This window comes from Schistocerca serialis, chromosome 1 (genome assembly GCF_023864345.2).
Source record: "Schistocerca serialis cubense isolate TAMUIC-IGC-003099 chromosome 1, iqSchSeri2.2, whole genome shotgun sequence".
In the NCBI taxonomy this organism is placed as follows: Eukaryota; Metazoa; Arthropoda; class Insecta; order Orthoptera; family Acrididae; genus Schistocerca; species Schistocerca serialis.
Window position 1 is genome coordinate 865,322,326 of NC_064638.1, and position 26,643 is coordinate 865,348,968.

General features: G+C 41.7%; 1 protein-coding gene across 1 annotated transcript in view; it reads left to right on the forward strand.

Annotated features, from left to right (window-relative positions):
* Window positions 1-7,016: 7,016 nt before the first annotated feature.
* LOC126441105 (E3 ubiquitin-protein ligase TRIM37-like) overlaps window positions 7,017-26,643 on the forward strand; it is a 224,858-nt gene continuing 205,231 nt past the window's right edge. The window contains exon 1 of the mRNA XM_050090679.1: window positions 7,017-7,142. Coding sequence (XP_049946636.1) covers window positions 7,017-7,142 — 126 coding nt within the window. The remainder of the gene's footprint in view (window positions 7,143-26,643) is intronic.

Below are 26,643 nucleotides of genomic sequence, written 5' to 3' on the forward strand. Positions count from 1 at the left end.
CCACAAGCTTGTTGAGGACATGTTTGGCCGCAGAGCCAAAATCTCCTCTTCAACACACTGTGTGCTGTCAACCACATCTGTCCGTCTTTTGCACCTGTATAACAAAGTGAATGCATCGGGTTTCAGTGTAGGCCTTAAATGCACGTACACCATTATGGTATCTTGTCAGTGGGCAGCTCAATTCAGCAGCACATATCTCTCGTAGGGATCTGTAGATGGCGATGAATGTGCATGGGTCTGGCACTTGGCCATTTGGAAACTGCTCAATGTGAGAGCATTTCCATCTGCTGCCTCACAACCATAGCGCATGTTTGCCTTTCCTCCCACAAGAAGCACTCTATTTCCCATCCGCTCCACACAGTACCAAACGCAAGAGTGTCCTCTTTTGTTGACATACTGGCGCAGGGCAAACCAGGCTCTGCAGTGTGCGCAGGTGCCGCCCTTCGTGCGATATATATTGTATCAAACAGGCATTTTCACTGCCAAACACAACGCATTCATACCCCGCAAATGCCGGAAAAAACTCCTTGGTATTGTCCCTCCCCCCCCTTCCCCCCCTCCCCCCACCGTCCCGGAATATTTTCGACTCGAATGGCGGGTTGTATGCCTACCTTTCAGCACCTGATGGTGGTAAATGATGGACAGTGTTGAATGTTGCGGAATGTGATGTGGACAAGCGTTGCTACGTGACAGTTGCTTATTATGACCCACTCTACCAGCCTTCTCGTTTTTATACCTTCATTTCAGAAACACCCTGTATAATACCTCTTTTCTAAATATCGGTTTGTAAAATTGAGGAAAATAACTGTATTAGTCAGATTTGATTCGCCAATACACAGGATTTAGATGTATTCACTTTTCCTCCACACCACTGGAACTATATGCAAGGGTTGGACTTTAAATAGTGGCAACTATTTATTCATAACCGATACAAAAGAGTTACATGTTTGCACCTGTTACTGCCCTTCAGAGTAGTCGCCAGCGTTGTGTAGAGCCCGTTGCCAGCTATGTGGAAAGCGAAGTATACCGTTAGCAGAGCCTGTTCTGTTGATGGTGCGATTGGAGCGGTCTACAAGACGCTAGGACGATCTGCCCGATGCATGCCTGCCACAGTTTGCCGACCTTCGTTGAAGGCTTTTACCCAAAGTGCCACTGTTCTGAACGGCAATGCCGATTCCCCGCACGCCTCTTGAAGACCTTGATGACACTGTCGTGCTGTACGACCTCTGGCACATTCAACCTTCGACCCATCTCCATTGTTCCTAACATAGTGACACCGTTATGTTAGACCGCTCGCTCACAAGTGACTCTAGTGACAGTGTTGCCCTGGATTGTGCGCACGCCGGTGACGTGGGGCGGGCGAGTCCATTTGCTCGGAGGTAAGGCAGGTATCTCAACAACGTGTGCTATCAGCGACAATAGTAGATTCCATTGCATAGTGTCTCCACGGCAGTCATAGTACTTATTGCGTAATTTGTGACTTTAGTGACAACTTTTTATTTAAGTTTTAATATAGAAAAATACATAACAATACGACATTTCTTAGGCAATTTAGAATCTACTTTCCATTTATGAAATTTGTAAATAATTCGTATTAGGGTACCGCTGAAATACTTGTCCTAAGACTGCCGCTATCTTGGTTTCTGTGCTGTGGTCTGATGTATTGTAGCTGGTCTTGGCTGGAAGTACATCGCCATTCTGTCATGGAGTGAAACGTCTTGTAGTAACATCGGTAGAACATTACGTAGGAAATCAGTATACACTGCACCATTTAGATTGCCATCGATAAAATGGGGGCCAATTACCCTTCCTCCCATAATGCCGTACCATACGTTAACCCGCCAAGGTCGCTGATGTTCCAGTTGTCGCAGCCAGCGCGGATTTTCCGTCACCCAATAGTGCATATTATCCCGGTCTACGTTACCGCTGTTGGTGAATGACGCTTCGTCGCTAAATAGAACGCCTGCAAAAAATCTGTCATCGTCCCGTAATTTCTCTTGTGCCCAGTGGCAGAACTGTACACGACGTTCAAAGTCGTCGCCATGCAATTCGTGGTGCATAGAAATGTGGTAAGGGTGCAATCGATGTTGATGTAGCATTCTCAACACCGACGTTTTTGAGATTCCCGATTCTCGCGCAATTTGTCTGCTACTGATGTGCGGATTAGCCGCGACAGCACCTAAAGCACCTACTTGGTCATCATCATTTGTTGCAGGTTGTGGTTGACGTTTCACATGTGGCTGAACACTTCCTGTTTCCTTAAATAACGTAACTATACGGCGAACGGTCCGGACACTTGGATGATGTAGTCCAGGATACCGAGCAGCATACATAGCACACGCCCTTTGGGCATTTTGATCACAATAGCAATACATAACACGGTATCGACCTTTTCCGCAATTGGTAAACGGTCCATTTTAACACGGGTAATGTGTCACGAAGCAAACACCGTCCGCACTGGTGGAATGTTACGTGATACCACGTACTTATACGTTTGTGACTATTACAGCACCATCTATCACAAAGCGAAAAAGTGGTCCAACTAAAACATTCATATTTCTTTATGTACTACACGAATATGTAATCAAAATGGGGGTTCCTATTTAAAGAAACGCAGTTGATATCCGTTTGGCCTATAGCAACGCCATCTAGCGGATCAACCATAGCGCCATCTGGTTTCCCCCTTCAAGCTAGACGAGTTTCGTTCTTTGTAGCTTTTTCGTTTGATGTTTATTTCGTTTGATATTTGGCCCAGTCACTATCAATGGACCACCCTATATATATATATACACACTCCTGGAAATTGAAATAAGAACACCGTGAATTCATTGTCCCAGGAAGGGGAAACTTTATTGACACATTCCTGGGGTCAGATACATCACATGATCACACTGACAGAACCACAGGCACATAGACACAGGCAACAGAGCATGCACAATGTCGGCACTAGTACAGTGTATATCCACCTTTCGTAGCAATCCAGGCTGCTATTCTCCCATGGAGACGATCGTAGAGATGCTGGATGTAGTCCTGTGGAACGGCTTGCCATGCCATTTCCACCTGGCGCCTCAGTTGGACCAGCGTTCGTGCTGTACGTGCAGACCGCGTGAGACGACGCTTCATCCAGTCCCAAACATGCTCAATGGGGGACAGATCCGGAGATCTTGCTGGCCAGGGTAGTTGACTTACACCTTCTAGAGCACGTTGGGTGGCACGGGATACATGCGGACGTGCATTGTCCTGTTGGAACAGCAAGTTCCCTTGCCGGTCTAGGAATGGTAGAACGATGGGTTCGATGACGGTTTGGATGTACCGTGTACTATTCAGTGTCCCCTCGACGATCACCAGTGGTGTACGGCCAGTGTAGGAGATCGCTCCCCACACCATGATGCCGGGTGTTGGCCCTGTGTGCCTCGGTCGTATGCAGTCCTGATTGTGGCGCTCACCTGCACGGCGCCAAACACGCATACGACCATCATTGGCACCAAGGCAGAAGCGACTCTCATCGCTGAAGACGACACGTCTCCATTCGTCCCTCCATTCACGCCTGTCGCGACACCACTGGAGGCGGGCTGCACGATGTTGGGGCGTGAGCGGAAGACGGCCTAACGGTGTGCGGGACCGTACCCCGCTTCATGGAGACGGTTGCGAATGGTCCTCGCCGATACCCCAGGAGCAACAGTGTCCCTAATTTGCTGGGAAGTGGCGGTGCGGTCCCCTACGGCACTGCGTGGGATCCTACGGTCTTGGCGTGCATCCGTGTGTCGCTGCGGTCCGGTCCCAGGTCGACGGGCACGTGCACCTTCCGCCGACCACTGGCGACAACATCGATGTACTGTGGAGACCTCACGCCCCACGTGTTGAGCAATTCGGCGGTACGTCCACCCGGCCTCCCGCATGCCCACTATACGCCCTCGCTCAAAGTCCGTCAACTGCACATACGGTTCACGTCTACGCTGTCGCGGCATGCTACCAGTGTTAAAGACTGCGATGGAGCTCCGTATGCCACGGCAAACTGGGTGACACTGACGGCGGCGGTGCACAAATGCTGCGCAGCTAGCGCCATTCGACGGCCAACACCGCGGTTCCTGGTGTGTCCGCTGTGCCGTGCGTGTGATCATTGCTTGTACAGCCCTCTCGCAGTGTCCGGAGCAAGTATGGTGGGTCTGACACACCGGTGTCAATGTGTTCTTTTTTCCATTTCCAGGAGTATATATATATATATATATATATATATATATATATATATATATATATATATATATTACAGTTGATACCTATGTTTATGTTCCTAAGCTTTATGAACCCCCTTGGTATTACAAAGGTGTGTATGAATGAGCCCAGACAGCTGACTGTAGATCAATGTAAGAAGCGAAGAAGTGTGATCCTCTACATACTCATGTACATATATTTGCAATTAATGAAAAAATGAAATGAGGGTATGGCCCCATTGCTCGGAAGGCACCATCTGGTGAAGTTCGGCTGCCAAGTCTTATTTCAGTACACGCCACACTGTGTGACTTGTGCGCCACTGATGAGGATGAAATGATGATGAGGACAACACAACATCCAATCCCAGAGCGGAGAAAATCTCCAACTTGGCCGGGAATCGAACCCGGGCTCTCTTGCTTGGGAGGCGAACACGCTACCACCGAACTAAGCAGGCAGACATTCGCAATCAATCCTTATATGCCATTATCGTCTTATGTTTTAGCTCAGGCAAAAGACGTCAATTTCAGGGACCTCAGCTGGAAGTATGAGTTAATTAATATAAATGTTTCAATAATTTACACTTGCATTCAACGCTTATGAAAAATTGTTTCTGTTTCTAGGTGATTTGGAAAACAGCGTTTGGCGTTTGGAAAACAGCGTTCTCGCTGAGAGGTCAGAATGCACTGAGGGTGCAGCTAACCATGTTGAACGTGAAAACATTGTTCCAGCACCATTCTCGACCCAGACCTCATGGGGAATAAATGCAATTGCCTGTGGAAGAATTCGTAAGCACTGTTACCCGTAAAAAAGCGTTAATCATCTAAGTTTGCATACAGTAATTATCATATGCTGTTTTGTTTTCTGGGGCTAGAGCAACACCTCCACTATCGCAATCACCATGGCCTGCACCATTGTGCTCACCATGGACTGGCCGTCACCTCAGAGATATAAGGCTATTGGCCTGATGCAAGATGGGGCGAGTGAGTGGCAGACTGTTTCCCTTATGTCAAAACTGTACACATATCGTACATTAAAGGGTGCCACCCACAGACGGGTGACAGGAGCTCGTCGTGTGGTGTCAATGGCTCCCACAATTGATGATTACAAAAAGTGCCTGCTTGGTGGTGCTGGCGATACTCCACCACCTCGTCCACACTTGCTGCACCTAGAAAGGATTCTATAGTGAGACCATGTGGTGCACATTGTACTGTAAGTGAAAAATGGTTCATTTGTGAGGATGGGATCGAGATCCATCCATGCTCACACTACTGACTGAGGTGATGGAGAGAAAGAGTGGATGTACTTATTTGTGAGTAGTGAAAATGCAGGTGTGCATGCTAAACAGAATGAACCGTTTGTCGTTGCGTAAACAGGTGTATATATGCATTTGTGTATGCACCAGTTGCACACCATATGTGTGTCGTGTCATTTCCTGCTATATGCATAGGACCTCAAGCGCAGCGACAGCGGAGAAAGGTTCTTTCGGAATGGTGAAGCTGGCGGAAGACGCACCCTTTCCCTTTGGGTACAAAAAGGGTACGGGACAATGAAGGAAGGAAAGATAACGATTGGAAAATAGGATGCGACCACACTACTGCAAGCAGAAAAGCTAGAGAACGCAAAACAGAAGACGAAAAGGAACAGATTAGATGCCCTTGGTCTCTGTGAAACGAGATGGGGAAAGAATGGGCAAAAGCTGAAAAATGAGGTAATGAAAGAACAATATATTGATGGAAGAATGATGATGATACGACTGCAAGGTAGTTCAAAGGATTTGGTGTTAATACAGGTATATATGCCAACCAGCCAGCATAGAGATGAGGAAGTGGGTGAATATTATGAGAAAATACAAGAACCCATCGAAAAAAAAATAGAAATGCCTGCATCATCATAATGGGGGACTGGAATGCAGTGGTGAGTGAAGGAAGAGATGAAGTCACAGTAGGAAAATTTGGATTAGGAATAAGAAATGAGAGAGGTGAACGACTAATTAGTTTCTGTGAAGAAAATTCATTAGCAGTGGGTAACACATTATTTGAACACCACAAAAGGAGACATTACACATGGATATCAAATTTGAATAGGGAAAGATATCAGCTGGACTACATCCTGATACAAAAAAGGTTTAGGAACTGTTTGAAGAATGCCAGAGCTTATCCAGGAGTGGATATAAATTCAGACCACAACCTAGTACTGGGAAAAATAAAAGTGAAGTTGATAAAAGTCTGGAGAGATGAAGCAAAAGAAAGACTAAACGCAGAAAGGCTCAAAGAGGTAGGAAAGGCATCATATTTGGAAAACAGATTTATAGAAAAATGGGAAAGAGGTAGTGTTGATGAAAGTGTTAATGACAAATGAATAAAAATGGGCGAAGGACTCATGGACTCTGCCAAAGAAGTACTAGGAATTAGAGTATCCCAAAGTATCAGGAAAGAATGGATAACAGAAAACATGATGAAATAGATGGAAAGTGGAGAAGGTGGAAAAATGTAGAAACTGAAGAAGGCAAAATGAGGTACAACAAACTGAATAATGAATTAAGAAGAAAAACTGAAGAAGCAAGGGAAAAATGGATGAAACAGAAATGTGATGTAATAGAGAAAATGGAGCAAGAGGGGAAAGTATGAAATGATGTATAGACTGGCTAAGGAGCCAGTTTTTGGAAGTGAAAGAGAGAGAAATAACATGGAAACAGAAAGAGCGGATGGTACTCTAGCAGGAGAACCACAGGAGGTTTTGAACAGATGGCAAGAAAATGCTGAATTAAGGTTGACGTGCCGGAAGATGGAAAGAGATTCACCATCATGGAAACAGAAGTAGAAAAGGCGCTGAAGGAGATGAAGAATAGGAAGGAATGTGGAATTGATAATTTGCCAGCAGAACTGTTGAAGAATCTGGGAGACAAGGCTAGAAAAGAAATAGTCTACCTCGTAATGAGATATATGACAAAGGGGAATGGCCTGAGGACTTCCTTACAACGCTAGCCGACGTGGCCAAGCGGTTCTAGGCGCTTCAGTCTGGAACCACGCGAACGCTACGGTCGCAGGTTCGAATCCTGCCTCGGGCATGGATGTGTGTGATGTCCTTAGGTTAGTTAGGTTTAAGTAATTCTAAGTTCTAGGGGACTGATGACCTCAGATGTTAAGTCCCATAGTGCTCAGAGCCATTCGAACCATTTTTTTGCTGTGTTTATTTACATCCCATATTCCACACAAGTTTCATTCAGATCTTTCGGCATGTTATTCACTGTGCGCTCACTTTCTGCCACTAATACCATGTCATCAGCAAATTTTATACATTCTATTCTCTTACCACCAACAAATATTCCTCTTTTCTCATCTAAGCCCTTCGCAATAATCTCTTCAAGGTATGCATTAAACAACAGTGAGGAACGGCAACAACCTTGTCTAACACCTCGTCCACTGCTGCTTCCTTCTGACATTTCATTTCCAAACCTTATCCTTACTTTCTGGTGTAAATATAGATTCTGTATCAGTCGTCTCTCTTTCCATTCTACTCCTTTCTTCTTCAAAATATCCATCAGCTTGTTCCACTGAACTCTGTCAAAAGCCTTTTTTAAATCTATAAAAACAGCAACGATTTCTCTACCTTTTTCGATATATCTTTCCCCTATAGTTCTTAACAATCCAATAGCATCTCATGTTCCTTTTCCTCTTCTAAATCCAAACTACTCTTCTGCAATCCCTCTATCCAGCTTGCCTTGTAACCTTTTATTCAACGCTCTCAGCAACACTTTAGCTGCATGAGAAATTAGACTGATGGTCCTATGCTATTCACATTTTTTAGTGTTTCTCTTTTTCTGTTGGTATCATAACTGTTGCAAGGAAGAAAAATGATTCAAATGGCTCTGAGCACTATGGGACTTAACATCTGAGGTCATCAGTCCCCTAGAACTTAGAACTACTTAAACCTAACTAACCTAAGGACATCACACACATCCATGCCCGAGGCAGGATTCGAACCTGCGACCGTAGCAGTCGCGCGGTTCCGGACTGAAGCGCCTAGAACCGCTCGGCCACCGCGGCCGGCAAACACAGCAAAAACAACTAATATGGTCATCAGTACAAGAAGCAGGCTGTTCAATATTAAAATAGGACAAGCTACCATTAGCCAAGTAAGTGCATTTAAATATCTTGGGAGCACAATAACTGAAGACTTAAGATGTCACCAGAGGGTGAAAACTCGAATTGCCATAGCGAAGGAGGCACTCAACAGAAAGAGGAGACTGTTATGTGGCAAATTAGATGAAGGTCTAAGGAAAAGACTTGGCAAATGTTTTGTCTGGATTGTGGCACTATATGGAACAAAAACATGGCTGCTGAGGAGGGTGAAAAAAGGTTAGAAGCATTTGAGATGCGGATGTGGAGGAGAATGGAGAGGACAAGCTGGATGGAAAGAATGAGTACTGAAAGAGTATTGCAAAGGGTGGTGAGAGACGATGTCTGCTGAAGGTTATAAGAGAAAGGAAAAAGTGCTGGTTGGGACATTCATTGAGAAGGGATTGCTTGCTATCAGACGCTTTGGAAGGATTGGTTTGTGGGAGAGGACTGAGAGGAAGAAGGAGATACAAGATGATAGACAACATAAAGGGAATAGGTAATTATGCGGACCTGAAGAGGATGGCAGAAGACTGGACAGCCTGGAGAACTACCATCTGAAAACCTGCCTTTTGGCAGATCACTAATGATGATTATGATGTGCGTGTATACACTGAAGTGACAAAAGTCATGGGGTAGCAATACACACATGTACAGATGACAGTAATATCATGTACACAAGGTGTAAAAGGGCAATGCATTGGCAGAGCAGTCATCTATATTCACGTGAATCACATGAAATGGTTTTCAACGGGATTATGCCCGCATAGCGGGGAATTCACGTTCAATGGCAGTTAGAGGCAGAGGACATTCCCTTTCGGTAATCATCAGTAAATACAACATTCCCTGATCCACAGTGTCAAGACAATGCCGAGAATACCTCTCACCGTGGACAACACAATGGCCAATGGCCTTCACTTAACGACCGTTAGCAGCTGCCTTGGAGTAGAGTTGTAAATGCTAACAGGCAAGAAACACTGCGTGAAATAATTGCAGAAATCAATGTTGACGTATGTCGAACTTATCCGTTACGACAGTGAGTGAAATTTGGCGTTAAAGGGCAACAGAGGGCTGCCATGAGTGTCTTTGCTAACTGCACGACATCGTCTGCAGCTCATCTGCTGGGCTTATGGCCATATCGGTTGAATCCTAAACGACTGGAAAACCGTAGCCTAGTCAGATGAGTCCCGAGTTCAGCTGTTAACAGCTGCTGGTAGATTTCGACTGTGGTGCAGACCCCATAAGTTATCAACAAGGCACTGTGCAAACCAGTGGTGGCTTCATAATGATGTGGACCATGTTTACATGGAATGGAGTAGGTCCTCTGATCCAGCTGAATCAATCACTGACTAGAAATTGTTATTCATAGACTTCATGCTCCCAAACAACTGTGGAATTTTTATGGATGACAATGCGCTATATCATCAGGACACAATTGTTCGCGATTGGTTTGAAGAATATTCTGGGCAACTCGAGCGAATGACTTGGTCATCCAGATTGCCCGAAATGAATTCCATCGAACATTCATGGGACATAATCGCGAGGTCAGTTCGTGCACAAAACCCTGCACCGGCAACACTTCAACAATTATGGACGGCTGTAGAAACAGCGTGGCCCAATATTTCTGCAGGGCAATTCCAACGCCTTGTTGATTCTATGCCACGTCGAGTTGCTGCACAGGAGGTCCAACACGATATTAGGAGGCTCTTGGTTCAAATGGCTCTGAGCACTATGGGACTCAACTGCTGAGGTCATTAGTCCCCTAGAACTTAGAACTAGTTAAACCTAACTAACCTAAGGACATCACAAACATCCATGCCCGAGGCAGGATTCGAACCTGCGACCGTAGCGGTCTTGCGGTTCCAGACTGCAGCGCCTGTAACCGCACGGCCACTTCGGCCGGCTTTAGGAGGCTCTCATGACGTTTGTATGTATTGGATGTGTGTCTAAGTTGGTAGCAAACTGTGTGTGTGTGTGTTTGTGCGTGCGTGTTGTTTGCTTTTTTTCTTGCTGGTAGTCGTCCCAGTCCGTATTATTAGCGCTATATTTTATTCGTTTCCTATGTAAAAGAAAGGTCTGTATCGTAAAAAAATGACACTGCAAGAAATGATAACTGTAGTTAAAAAAGTCTCTCTCCCTCCTTCCCTCTCTCTCTCTCTCTCTCTCTCTCTCTCTCTCTCTCTCTCTCCCTCTTTCTTCTCTCTCTCTCTCTCTCTCTCTCTCTCTCTCTCTCTCTCTGTGTGTGTGTGTGTGTGTGTGTGTGTGTGTGTCTCCCTCTCTCTGTCTGTCCCTCACTCTGTCTCTGTATCTCTCTGTCTCTCTCTGTCTCCCTCTCTGCCTCTCTGTCTCTCTCTCTCTCTCTCTATCTGTCTCTGTTGTTTCGACTTAGAACTGTAACATACCGCCATGAGAAATGTACTATATTTAGATCTCTTTTTAGTGTATGTATTAGTTTTATTCTAATGCTACTAGTCTTTATTATTAGTATAAAAAAGGAAAATGTATCTCTGGACTATTAAAAAAAATCTTGCTAGCAAAAAAAAACGTGCACAGGGTGACTCAGGAGGAAAGGTACATGCTTTTAGGGGTGAATAGTAGTGATTTTAAACAAAAAACTTCATATCGACATACGCCCTACTCAGAATGGCTTCTGAGACAGAACACATTTAATATCACATTTGTTCGTTGAATAACTCGAAAATCAAACTCTCCAGCAAAAATGTGTTGCGGTACAGATTCAAATTACTGTAATACAAGAACGATCCTCTTCACTTTTTCTCTAGGTCCAACAGATAGCGCGAAGAGAGCGGCGGAGCGGGAGATATAAAAAATCTCGCGCGATGTGCATCCGCGTAGCTCAGGTAGTTTTCATAGGCTAGTTCGTGGTAGTTTCCAGATTTGATAGACCACAAGCGTCCTGTATCAAACTGTTCCTATTAAATTTCTGTACTCTTCTGTGGTACATTGTAAACAATAGGCCTGCCGGAGTGGCCGTGCGGTTCTAGGCGCTACAGTCTGGAACCGAGCGACCGCTACGGTCGCAGGTTCGAATCCTGCCTCGGGCATGGATCTGTGTGATGTCCTTAGGGTAGTTAGGTTTAATTAGTTCTAAGCTCTAGGCGACTGAGGACCTCAGAAGTTAAGTCGCATAGTGCTCAGAGCCATTTGAACCATTTTGTAAACAATAACGATGTTTGAAAAAAAAAAAAAAACAATGTACATTAAATGTATTGTAACTCGGAAACAATTCGGAACAGAACATACATCCACATGAAACTTTTTGTTCACACTCACTAATTTTATCACTCCTCAACGCATGTATTTTTTCTCCTGACTCGCCGTGTATATACTGTACAAAAGAAATTGTCGCCAAAGATAAATATATATTTTTGTTTTTAATAAAACAAAAATTATTTTGTTATCATATGTACATTCCTTTGTTATGCATATTTACAAAGAAAAGTGCATACCTTCATTTCCCAAATCTAGTCACTGACTTTTGACAGATCGAAATTCAGTTATTTTTCTTAATTACAGTTAACATGGTAGGATACAGAAGTACGTGCAATTATGCACGTATTTCTTTAGCTGATAGTGATGATGCATCATATGTACCGCACACGTATATCGCTGGTACACTGCTGTGGTGCAGACTCAGCTTCGTACGATGAACCAGGTAAGGCTTTTCTTTTCATTATGTCTGGGGATGGCTGCTATCTCTGACGACGTTTTATGATGCTGGTCCTTCAACTACATCGAACGAAACACGACTGACGAGACTTAGACAATTGTCCTAGAGAGAAAAGGGTCAGGAAAGGAGGTGAATAGATCTGGTTGACCTCATTTCCCCAGCCAATAGGAAGAATTTCCAGCCATTCTTAAGCCACACATTTTATCTAGAGATGTGGGAGAGGGGAAGTTGGGGAAGGAATGATCCTGACACATGTCATAGTGAGACCTTGACACATGTCATGATAGGTGACCTTGACAAGTATGATGATGTGCGACCTTGAATTTATCACACACAGTTGCCCTAGAGGTGTGTGTGGGTTATCTGGTTACATTGTCACCTCGTCTTTGAACTGACACTAATTCACTGCTTCTCGCTATGCTTTTAAAGTAATTTTCTTATTGAACCATAGCAGGTCTTTCCCTGTTATCAATGTCTTGTGCGACACACATCAAAGTACCATTTGTTTTACAATGCCCTTGAATTTATGCCATGGATCAACGAGCATAAACACGTGCCTTCACTCTGTAACCAACTGACGTCAAATAGCCTGTAGATCTAAGAATCTGTCCAGCTACCATTCTTAAAAATTGGAACGACCTGTGTAAAAGATCATTAGCGCTCTACGTTGGCGGTGTTTTTATTCGGAAACGTAGAGAATTTTGAATGCTCGAATTGCTAAGTAGCGCACAGGATAGCAGTATCTCCAGCCGCGACACGTAACCGCATTGCGACGTGAATTATCATTGTTATCGAAAGATTGGGGTAATGATTCGGCAAATCATGAGGGCGACTGTATTTTGCAGTGAAGATAGTGATATTGTAGTAATGGCGTAGGTATTTATAGATGTACAAAGTACCACTGGATGTTTACTTATAAAGAAATCTACAGTATCTAATCAAAAGTATCCGAACACCCCTGTGTAATGTGGAATTGACCACTAGGTGTCACGAGAAGCGAACCAGCCAATCCAAAACGACGCGGGGATAGTGTTTTGTCAACAGAGAAAAATGAGTTGGTCAGCAGAGTGCAATGACTTCGAGCGTAGACTGATCATTGCATGTCACCCGAGTAACAAATCCATCAGGGACATTTCAGCCTTTCCTAAAGCTGATCAAGTCGGCTGTTGGTGATACGATTGTGAAGTGGAAATGTGAAGGAATAAATACAGCCAAACGTAAACCAGGCAGACCTCAAGTACGAGGGTCACTCAAAAAAAAATGCACACTATTTTTGTAAAAATACATTTTTCATTCTGCATGTTTGAAAGTCTTACAGTGTGTAGATACATCCTTCCCGCTTGTTTTCAAAGATTGGGGTAATGATTCGGCAAATCATGAGGGCGACTGTATTTTGCAGTGAAGATAGTGATATTGTAGTAATGGCGTAGGTATTTATAGATGGATGTTTACTTATAAAGAAATCTACAGTATCTAATCAAAAGTATCCGAATACCCCTGTGTAATGTGGAATTGACCACTAGGTGTCACGAGAAAAAAAATGCACACTATTTTTGTAAAAATACAGTTTTCATTCTGCATGTTTGAATGTCTTACAGTGTGTAGATACAGCTTTCCCGCTTGTTTCCAAACTTAGTTCAACCTGTTCCCGTGAGTGGCGCCGTCACAGCATGTCTTCAAGTTGGCTGCTACACTTGACGTTCGTCAGAAGCAACGTGCTGTGAAAACCAGACAGTGGGAAACATTTACAAAAGGTTGAAAAAGGTGTATGGAGATGCTGCTGTCGATCGCAGTACAGTTAGTCGGTGGGCAAGCAGGTTACGTGATGAAAGCGGTCACATCAATATTGAGCATTGTCCTCGCAGCGGCAGGCCTCGTACTGTACACACTCCAGACAATGTGCAGAGAGTTAACGAACTGGTCACTGCTGACAGACGCATCACAGTGAACGAATTGTCACGCTACGTTGGGATAGGGGAAGGAAGTGTTTGCAGAATACTGAAAGTGTTGGCGTTAAAAAAGGTTTGTGCCAGGTGGGTTCCCAGGATGTTGACAGTGGCTTACAAAGAAACAAGAAAAACGGTATGCAGCTAACTTTTGGAATAGTACGAGAATGGTGGATATGAAATTCTTTCAGCAATTGTGACAGGTGATGAAACACGGCTCCGTCATTTTTCACCAGAGACGAAGAGGCAATCAGTGGACTGGCATCATGCAAATTCATCCAAGAAAAAAATAAATTCAAAACCACACCTTCTGCTGGAAAAGTTATGGCTACGGTGTTTTTCGATTCTGAAAGAATCTTGCTTGTGGACATAATGCCTAGTGGAATCACCATAAATTCTGATGCATATATGATGACACTGAAGAAACTTCAAGCTCGACTGAGTCGTGTTCGACCACATCGGCAAAAGCAGGATGTTTTTCTCTTGCACGACAATGCACGGCCACATGTCAGTCAAAAAACCATGGAAGCGATCACACAACTGGGATGGACAGCACTGAAACACCCGCCTTACAGTCCTGACCTGGCTCCATGTGACAATCATTTCTTTGGGAAACTGAAAGACTCTCTTCTTGGAACAAGGTTTTAAGATGATGACTCCCTTGTGCACACTGCCAAACAGTGAGTGACTCCAACAGGTTGGTCCAGAATTTTACCGTGCGGGTATACAGGCGCTGGTTCCAAGATGGTGTAAGGCAGTTGAGAGGAATGGAGAAATGAAAATATTGTTCCTAAAGGATGTATCTAAACACGACAAAACATTCAAACATAAAGAATAAAAGATGGATTTTAAAAAATCGTGTGCATTTCTTTCGGACTGTCCCTCGTACTAACGCACAGAGACTGTCGCATGAAATCAGTGGGAGGAATCTCTCGTGAGTTCAATAGTGCTACCAGCAGTCCAGTCCGCATCTCGTGGTCGTGCGGTAGCGTTCTCACTTCCCACGCCCGGGTTCCCGGGTTCGATTCCCGGCGGGATCAGGGATTTTCTCTGCCTCGTGATGACTGGGTGTTGTGTGACGTCCTTAGGTTAGTTAGGTTCAAGTAGTTCTAAGTTCTGGGGGGCTGATGACCATAGATGTTAAGTCCCATAGTGCTCAGAGCCATTTTTTGAACCAGCAGTCCAGCTAGCTCATTGACTGTGCGTATGGAGTTGAGAAGAATGGGTTACAATGGTCTAAAAGCCCCCCGTAAGCCACACTTTTCTGTAGTCAGTGCTAAGCGACGCTTGATGTGGTATTAAGAGGCGCCGCTAGATGACTGGAAACGACTTATTTAGACTGATATATCAAGCTATACCCTGTGGCAGCCATGTGTAGTGCCATCATGTGAATGGCCCCCAGTGAAGTGAGGAGAAAGTGGTGTTCAAGGTACGAGGTCGTTTACCGTTGTTAGTGTGTGTTTCAATGACGCTTCGTAGAAAATCAGCTGAGGTGCAGATCCAGATAATTTTTAGCCTTTGTTTTGAAATCGTGTAAAAGTGTAAAAACACGTAAAAAATAATTTATTCAGTTTCTTTAATCTTAAAACAACAAAATCATATATTGTTTACTTACTTTGACCTACATTGTCACAGTCTACCTGTTCAGTTAGAAAAGAAAACCATTCTTCTTCTTGTAATTTGCACAAAAATGTCGGTTATTTTCTACTTGATCTCCGGATGACACCTAAGGAAATTTTTCTCTGTTGAAACCACTGCCAGCAGCTTATAACTTTCCGAATTCATAGTGCATTTTAGAAAAGTTCTTATTCTTTTATGTGTTGAAAAGCAGCCTTCTGCTCTAATGTAGTTACGCAAATTGTCAAGAAGATTTTTGACGGTTTGGTAATTTCACTAAGGAACTTGGCTAGATTTTTTTCCGAGACAAATTTCAGCAGTTCATATAATTTGCAATTTTCAAGAATATCAGATTCTTCAACACACTTTTAGTTCAGTTTAAAGCTTTTCCTTGTCAGTCATGGGATACGCCCCAGCGATCAGTACTGTTTCGTATGTAGCGTATTCATTCTTAAAACTAGCGAATCATTTCTTCGTGAACAATTTAATAGCTACTAAGCATTTAGTGAAAGAATGTCTGACCATTATACCGACAAATATACAGTCACACACTTCCTTAGGTTCTACCACGAATGTCTTTGAAGGATTCACACGGTACTTTGAGTTTCTTAATTTTAAAACAACAGTTCTGACTACTGTTACATATTCATTAACTTTAAACACACAAAATTGTCGAGATGGCTCTGGTTGTAAATAATTTCAAAGTGAGGCATAATCTAATGAGGAAGCTCTACCAAAAACTTGGAATTATCCTCATTCGGGTATTTTAAATTCCTTTTGGTTCTGTGATGGTTTGATCTGCGTTTTATGTTCACTGAATTTTAGTAAGACTATTTTTTAAAGGTTATAAATTTTCTCGAATTTTGTTTATGTTCATTATGTTGAAAATTTATGTCTTATTATTCTAAAACATGCTTTGATATGCGTTCTGCAGTTTGATTTTCTGGGAACAATATCCTCAAAAATGCTTAAATATTTCTCCATTCAGTACGTACCATGGAACAAGAACCATGTAAATGTGTTCCAAAGTATCTGCTGTATTACAACCATGAGAGCTACGAAGGAAGCTTTTCTAATTTCCATTTTTGTCTCCTTTGTAGCCGGAGCACCTCATTTTCAATCGTCTTAGAACCAACTTTGAAGACTGGAGTGGTTTCTAAGTGGTTCTTCAAAATGGAATGTAACTTAGATACAAAACTTAGTAATCCCCTAAATACTCCTGACTTTACGAATCATCTTCTTCATCATGTCCACGTAAGGGAGTTTCAAAGTTTCCCTACTAGAAAATGTAGTTTATTATTTTGGACAAATTTTCACAGTTCTTTTTAATCTTTATGCTTTACATTATACTCATTGATTGAAAGTCTGTATGCCTCACCAGTTTTCTCGTTAATACTAACTGTTCCTAAAAGAGATAGTGAACCTACATTATCAACGTACTGCTTTCACATCTCACGCTTTTCAGTTTTTCCGTTTTGCCTATATTTGCAAAACCATCTTTTGTCTACGTTCCATCCCCTCCTAACACCAAACACGGAAAGCAAAAACTGCAATTTTTCTTCTCAGCCACAAAGCCAACTTTTCCGTTCAAACCATTCAGAATTAAAGCTATGTATGTATTTCTTTTGTTGCCTATGTCTGACTGAGATATTAGAATATCAGGTGTTGGACCTCTGCTGTGTTGAAACTTTAGCTCTTGAGGCTATTTCTTGGGGATGCAAAGCTAATAGTTAAGGTTATATGTAAGATAGAAAACATAAAAAGTCGATCAAATAGATTAGTTGGAGGCAGGATAATAGCCTAATTCCACAGTTTATGTCATTCAAGAAAATGCCAAAGCATAACACACACGGAATAAAAAAAAAAGCCCTTCTTTTATCACTGCTAAAGCGGCCGTACTCCCTCTCCCTTACAGCGTCGTGCACAGGCCCGTATGTGTGCACACGCACAATAGCGAAATAGCCACTGGAAACTGAGAAGCGCACAATTCCATTCAAAGATTTTTTTTTTTTTTTGCTCATTGAACAAGGGTACTGCATGTTGTATAAGTACAAAGAAACAAAGTAAAAAAGGCTCGTTGTGTTAAATGTTATCGATAAATAGGGGGTGCTGCAGTTCCGCAGTGCATACACCCGAGCTGCCACTGTATGAGGTTCTTTATTGCGCTTAAATAGCTTTGCTATTTGGGCAGCAAAATAATTGATGATGGCCAAAGTAGAGACGACATAAAATGCAAGCTTGCTATGACAAGAAAATCGTTTCTGAATAAGATAAATTTATTGACCTCGAAAGTAAATTTTTGTGTTAGGAGTTGTTTTCTGAACGTATGTCTCTGGAGTGTGGTCTTGTACAGAAGTGAAACGTGGACGATAAACGAATTCTGACAAGAACAAAATATAAGGTTGTGTAATACAGTACTACAGTAAAATACTGAAGCTTAGTGGGGTAGATCGGATAACTAATTAGGAGTACTGAACTGAAATGTAAAGAAAAGAAATTTAAGGTATGACTTGACTTTAAAAAAAAGGCTCTGAGCACTATGGGACTTAACATCTATGGTCATCAGTCCCCTAGAACTTAGAACTACTTAAACCTAACTAACCTAAGGACATCACGCAACACCCAGTCATCACGAGGCAGAGAAAATCCCTGACCCCGCCGGGAATCGAACCCGGGAACCCGGGCGTGGGAAGCGAGAATGCTACCGCACGACCACGAGCTGCGGACTACTTGTATAAAAGAAACAATAGGTTGGAAGGTCAACTCCTGAGACATCAAGGAAGCGCGAGTTTGCTAAGTAGTGGAAGGACGTCTGCAGAGCAAAAACTGTAGAGGAAAACCAAGGCTTAACTACAGTAAGCGCGTTAAATGGTTGTAGTTCGTTAATACGTGGTTAAGCAGAGGTGAAAAGGCGTTCACAGAGTAGACTAGAATGTAAACCCGCATCAAACAGTCTTCGGACTGAATTCTACAGCAATAAACAGTAACCGATGCCTGTGTTCCATTACTCAACTTGTTATGGGCATTTTCATTCTGTGTATCAAATACTTCAACTAATACAGGCCCTCTTTTAACCACGTAATGCAGTTTATCTGCACAAACTCTTCCAGATTTACTCCTGGTGTTTTAGTGCCGGCATAATGGTAAGGTTACAGCACAGGGAGAAAGATTCTAGGCCAGCCTTCTTCTTATGCACTTAAATACGCTCAGATTAGTTGCAATATGTAAAAATATGAAAGTCGCAGTACTTCGACGTAGTTTGTAGAACTGGTGTCTCAGTGGGCCAACAATCTCTCAGAAAAGCAAGATAATTTTATTACATAGCTATATATAGGGGCTATGATTAGTTCTCTTAGACTCACTCAGTATATAGGGGCTATGATTAGTTCTCTTAGACTCACTCAGTCGACTGATGTTTTCTTATGGTTCACCGAATCGTGACTTTAATTTGGTACAGATAAACATTTACGTTACTTCACTGGTTATTGAAACAAAAGAATACCTCACAGAAATATTATCTCTGACATTTTGTGTCGATGCCTAAATTAAGTGATGTTGTAACATTACCAAGTACATGAAAATACGAGTTATTCGTTAAAATAAGTACAAAATTACACCAGTTTCATTCCTTCAGGAGACTAGACGTGGCAGCGGGAGAACATGGAGCAAACTTCTGAGGTTCCAACAACTGTAAGTAAAACGAAATGTTGTTGACATCTATCACCCCTCTTACGTTTCAAATGGGGTAGAATTTTTTTCGATAACGTATTTGAAATTTCAGTCCCTACGGAGAAATTATATTATTATATGTAAAAAACAGCAAAACTTTTGCATTAGCTATTGATCACATTATCTATGTATATAGAGAGCATTGTTGGTTACTATACACGGCAATTACGGTGCGTCAAGCAGCCAGATACTACAGGTCTCGCAAAAATACGAAATATTTGCTAACGTGAAGACTTGATTCTTACGCAGTTCTCACTAAATACAAATTTTATAACATTGTTTATGAATTTCAAACAGAAGGATCATATTGTGTGCATTTACCTTGTACCAAAAAATAATTTCCACTTTGTTAATGTGCCAACTCCACCCTAAAATTTTTAAAGATTATTTTATTGCACGCTCGGCTGATTAATCTACATCAACGTATTGCTATACTTTACAGACAAAAGTTTCATTGAAGCAAAGAGCACGCATCATTTGGCTATTTGTACGTATTAGTTATACGCGGCAAAATTCCGTCCGCTGCCCATTTATAACAGAAAGTACTCACGAAATAAGATGGTTTCGCAGTACATTGAGACTCAGAACAAAATCTTTAACCTGCATATTTCTGCAGTAATAAAAGCAGCAGCAGCAGCTGCTATGCGGCACGTACAAGTATTCATGTAAACAGTGTTCAGACAAAGGGCTTCAACAAAACAATATGAATAGATGTTTAGGCACCTTTTGGAATGAAAAGCAGTCTTAATTGTCATTAGGATAGATGCATATAAATTTAGAATGTTGGTCAATTTTATGCCAGAATTTGCATAGAAACTATTAAGATTCTTTGAGAAATACTTGAAGAGAATATTTGACACTCAGTTTTTGTTTTCTGTAGAGTGCACAACAGTCCGATGATATTAGAATCTGGAAAATGTGAAGGCCAGACAATATGGTATTTCTTTTTCAGTCTCATCGTACCAATCTTTGTCATTTACAATCACCTGGGTGGGGAAATAACGCTGGTAATTGTGACCACATATTTCAGTTAACGTATTTAAAACAGAGGTGAAAAATCTAGTTAAGATCAACATCGGCTGTCAAAACAAAATTGACTCTTATAGCACCACAAGAGATGGCTGAGGCACTAATTGTAAGGTTTATTTTTTGCTTGCTTGTTTTCGAGTACGATACTATATGCTTTCCTGCTGGCTGACATTGGCAGGTTTTATTTATAAAGAATATTGAAAAAGGTTAGTACCAGGCAAGGCGGTTTTCTTTACCAGGATTTCTATTTCAGTTTATGAACTGCTACGGCATCAGCAAATCTGAATAGATTTTTCATAACCAAAATTGCTTCATAGATTTTTCCTTTTGGTATTCAAAAAAAATGGTTCAAATGGCTCTGAGCACTATGGGACTTAACTTCTAAGGTCATCAGTCCCCTAGAACTTAGAACTACTTAAACCTAACTAACCTAAGGACATCACACACATCCATGCCCGAGGCAGGATTCGAACCTGCGACCGTAGCGGTCGCGCGGTTCCAGACTGTAGCGCCTATAACCGCTCGGCCACCCCGGCCGGCCCTTTTGGTATTCTACGATCAACAGGCAACCGTGGTATAAGAACTCAAACCCTTATACAACTTCCATAATTCTTCGTATTTGGAAGAAAGTAGAATGGACTAGCTTCACTTCGTGGTCACAAATAAAGACGTCCTCCGTTAGGAGAAAGCGCTAGAAGTAGACACGTCGGATAACATTACAGGTTCAGACGTCATGCTCATCATGACTCTCAGATGTCTTCATTCACGGATTTGAAACACATTTGAAAATAACAGTTCTACAGTGAATGTTTTGTTTCTGACTAGATTAGATTAGATTAGATTAATACTAGTTCCATGGATCATGAATGCGATATTTCGTACTGATGTGGACGAGTCAAATTTTCCAATACATGACATAATTAAGTTAATTTAACAACATGCTTAAGTTAATATAACAACTTTTTTATTTTTTTGTGTTTTTTTATTTTTTTATTTTTTTGTTTTTTTCTTAATTTATATCTAAAAATTCCTCTATGGAGTAGAAGGAGTTGTCATTCAGAAATTAATTTCTTCTTAAATACTTGTTGGTTATCTGTCAGACTTTTGATACTATTTGGTAAGTGACTAAAGACTTTAGTGCCAGTATAATTCACCCCTTTCTGTGCCAAAGTTAGATTTAATCTTGAATAGTGAAGATCATCCTTTCTCCTAGTATTGTAGTTATGCACACTGCTATTACTTTTGAATTGGGTTTGGTTGTTAATAACAAATTTCATAAGAGAGTATATATACTGAGAAGCTACTGTGAATATCCCTAGATCCTTAAATAAATGTCTGCAGGATGATCTTGGGTGGACTCCAGCTATTATTCTGATTACACGCTTTTGTGCAATAAATACTTTATTCCTCAGTGATGAATTACCCCAAAATATGATGCCATTTGAAAGCAATGAGTGAAAATAGGCGTAGTAAGCTAATTTACTAAGATGTTTATCACCAAAATTTGCAATGACCCTTATTGCATAAGTAGCTGAACTCAAACGTATCAGCAGATCATCAATGTGTTTCTTCCAATTTAATCTCTCATAAATGGACACACCTAAAAATTTGGAATATTCTACCTTAGCTATATGCTTCTGATTAAGGTCTATATTTATTAATGGCGTCATACCATTCACTGTACAGAACTGTATGTACTGAGTCTTGTCAAAATTCAGTGAGAGTCCGTTTACAAGGAACCACTTAGTAATTTTCTGAAAGACAGTATTGACAATTTCATCAGTTAATTCTTGTTTGTCAGGTGTGATTACTATACTTGTATCATCAGCAAAGAGAACTAACTTTGCCTCTTCATGAATATAGAATGGCAAGTCATTAATATATATTAAGAACAACAAAGGACCCAAGACTGACCCTTGTGGAACCCCATTCTTGATAGTTCCCCAGTTTGAGGAATGTGCTGATCTTTGCATGTTATGAGAACTACTTATTTCAACTTTCTGCACTCTTACAGTTAGGTACGAATTAAACCATCTGTGCACTGTCCGACTCATGCCACAATACTTGAGCTTGTCTAGCTGAGTTTCATGATTTACACAATCAAAAGCCTTTGAGAGATCACAAAAAGTCCCAATGGGTGGTGTTCGGTCACTCAGATCATTCAAAATTTGATTGGTGAAAGCATATATGGCATTTTCTGTTGAAAAACCTTTCTGGAAACCAAACTGACATTTTGTTAGTACTTCATTTTTACAGATATGTGAAGCTACTCTTGAATACATTACTTTCTCTAAAATTTTCGATAAATCTGTTAGAAGGGAGATTGGACGGTAATTGTTGACATCAGATCTATCCCCCTTTTTATGCAAAGGTATAACAATAGCATATTTAAGTCTATCAGGGAAAATGCCCTGTTCCAGAGAGCTATTACACAGGTGGCTGAGAATCTTACTTATCTGTTGAGAACAAGCTTTTAGTATTTTGCTGGAAATGCCATCAATTCCATGTGAGTTTTTGCTTTTAAGCAAGTTTATTATTTTCCTAATTTCAGAGGGGGAAGTGGGTGAGATTTCAATTGTATCAAATTGCTTAGGTATGGCCTCTTCCATTAACACCCTAGCATCTTCTAATGAACACCTGGATCCTAGTATATCCACGACATTTAGAAAATGATTATTAAAAATATTTTCAACTTCTGACTTTTTGTTCGTAAAGTTTTCATTCAATTTGATGGTAATACTGTCTTCCTGTGCTCTTGGTTGACCTGTTTCTCTTTTAATAATATTCCAAATTGTTTTAATTTTATTATTAGAGCTGCTGATTTCAGACATGATACACATACTTCTGGATTTTTTAATAACTTTTCTTAATATAACACAGTAGTTTTTATAATGTTTGATAGTTTCTGGGTCACTACTCTTTCTTGCTGTCGGATACATTTCCCTCTTCCGGTTACAAGATATTTATATACCTTTAGTAAGCCATGGTTTGTTACAAGGTTTCTTACGAGTATATTTAACTATTTTCTTGGGGAAGCAGTTTTCAAATGCATTTACAAAAACGTCATGAAATAAACTGGTTCGTGCAGGCTGTGCTTTCTACGATTACACTTAGCCACCGCGCCTTTTCGTGTCAGTGCTAAACAGAAGTACACATCTCCTCCACTACCCTCATGTGTCAGTTGATAGAGTGTTTTCCTTTTAGCCATTACTATGTCAAGAATTTGAATTTTTACCACGAACTTTGTATACTGTCGTAAAACTATGAGTAGGTATAGTACTCAAGGTACCCTCAGAAGATATGGGACGGATCTTGCAGATACACAATATAAGATAGTACCGACAAATTTTCAGTCATCGCGCGTCTGTGGAGTGTGGCACGATGATAAAGTAACATAATAACTGGCGGCTCTGATGCCTTCGGAGATGTGTTAGTACAAAGCAAAAACAAAAGATGAAGACAGCTTACAACGTATGTTTTCACGTTGCATAACTCGACGACGACGCATCCTTATCTTCCGTCGAATTCGTGGTATTCACAATGCTGTCCTCGTCCCTCTCCTCTGACGACTTAATATTTTCCGTTTTTAGTACGGAACGATGGTGAATAGGACAGCGAGTATACATTCAGTCGGATACTACATTCAGTTGGATCGAAAATGTCCCATCACCTATATACATTTCATTTGATACGAATATAACAATTCTGTGGTGCGTAATGGTTAGTCTTGGTTTGTTCATAACGTAACAATCACAGGCCTACCTTCCTCTATGCGTTTTAAAATGTAGGCTCATTGTTTCCAAAAGTTTCAATCAAATTCCTCAAACAGAATAACTCTATGCAAACGTGAATTAACATAAGAGAAGAGCTAAAATAATTACACAAGGATATGTGACTGGCTGGACGGTTACAAAAAACGTGGATGAGCCAGCACCTTGACAACACATTAAAAACTTTTCTCTAAAATTTTAGGAGACATATGAGTATCAGAACATTCATAAAGCCTTGAAAGTCGCCCCTCATTCCTTTGATAGTCAAGTAAAGTAGAGGGCAAATCTGTCAGCAGATGATCTGCTGCGCTCTGATCTTAAAATAAAACACAGTCCAGTAAAATGTGGCGCTATGTGATCTGTACGCCACAAACACCACACATTAGTGGATCCTCGTCGGAGGAAGAAGCCGTTGCCTTATAGGGCTGTGTCCTATGCAAAGACAAGTGAGAAGGACCTCAATCCGCCTGCGTAGCTGGAAGGACGTACGTCGCAGCCATGTCGTGGACTTTATCAGACGCAGCTTATTGTCTGTCCCTTCCAACCTTCATTCTTCCCATCGACGCATAACTCTTTGTACCTCAACAGCGATCTGACAGCATGTAGAGGGTTGGCTCATTGCTCATCTGATGATTGTGGCATGCCTCCTTGGCTGCTACAGCTGCAATTTCGTTCACCTTAGTACCCACGTCTCTAGCCACCCAGCGGAAAGACACCTCCTTCAACTACCGTAGTGGGTGCAGGAGGGCGTGTTGGATATTCTGGACTACTTCATCAGCTGGTTTCCAGTGTTGTAGAGAGTGAAGGATTCTCAGGGAGTCGGAACAAATGAGAAATTTTGCACTCGCAACACATCTCATCTGTTCCATTGCCTGCAAGGTGGCATATAATTCCGTATCAAAGACAGGTCTCGAGGCTGTCGGATCTTGAGGACACGATCAGGGAAAAAAAACAAAGCAACCTGGTTAGACCTATCTGTAAATGTAGCCATATGGTTGTGCTGCTCAGTTAAAATGTCATAAAATATTGTATTAAAATCAGATGAAGAAGTGCAGCCTCTCCTGTACTGCACTAATTTTAAAATTATTCCGGAGTTCTGCAGTGACTAGAGCGGCAGTCGGCTAAAGCACTGCCTTGGGGTTGTACTTGCTCCATACAAGTTACTCCAGCACACGCTTCATGCAGATCAAATGGCTCGAAGCACTATGGGACTTAACATCTGAGGTCATCAGTCCCCTAGACTTGGAACTACTCAAACCCAACTAACCTAAGGACATCACACACGTCCATGCCCGAGGCAGGATTCGAACCTGCGACCGTAGCAGCAGCGCGGTCACGCAGATCCCAGACGGCCTTAATGTTCGTGGACGACTGGAGGAAAAGCTTTCTGTAGATGTCTGGGCAACAGTATGTTATACGGTGAATTAGGAACAGTGAGAATCCTACATGCCTGATGTACTACGAGGACTTGCCGCAGATTGTGTGTGTGGCAGTTCCGCAGCATCAGTACAGAGACTGGCTATGGGGCTGGTCCTGTAAGAAGCCGTAGTTAGCCTGATTCCCTCATGGTGGTCTTTTATGATTTCAACTGATTTGTTGTCAGCTCCATATTTTTGTAAGGTGTTGAATAATGTTTCTCTGTTAACACATTTTATTATTCTTATTTTTATATGTTCGTATCAACAGACGAGAGAGTAGATGTACTTAAGTCTCACTGTAAGATTCTTATTTTGTATTACACTGTACTACGTGAAATTTCTGAATTAACAGTGCATGTGGACCGGAAAATAAGCTTACGGCCTGAAAATATAGCTTGTGCCTGAACTAACGTGCACCAAGATTGTGAAGATGAACTTTAAGTGACAGACAACATAGTGTGTTATAACCAGCTGAGCAGCTTTTTTCCAGAAAGTGGAATTGGGCTGAGCATTTGTTTTCTACTTCGTACGACTGCAGCCAAAAGTTGAAAGGGCGATTAACAATTTTGATAAGACTCGTCCTAAGAGCAGGCCTTGCTGTAATTTAATTCTATAGCTCTTCGTACATTTCTGAGCTCATTTTTGTGCATATATATCCCATCGTAATTTTCTTTTCTTTATTTTTAATTGTTGTATTAGCTGACTATTCTCTGCAATTTATTGACCGACAAGCTGTAAATTTTAGTTCATAGGTGCTAATAAACATGTTGTTACGCGCATTAAATCCGAGCACAACACTGCCGTCACCCGATATCATTTGTTCGAAGTGTTCCAGAACAACTGTATTCCGTCTTCTCAACGCTACCACAGTAGTCGAAATCTTGCGAAAACTTCCCACGTTATCAATTGAATAACATCTTTGTCCTCTTGCGATGTTACGACTAGTGTCCTACTCGTCTTTTAAGCCGTCAAAAGGCTGCATGTGGTCGAAGCTGTTACTTGGCTGACGACTTGGGAACTTTAGCGAAATACGAGATACAGGCCTAACTAAATTCCCTTTATGAAGTTTGAGGACTTGTAGTGGGATCAAGAAGGTAAAGTTTGCCATACGAC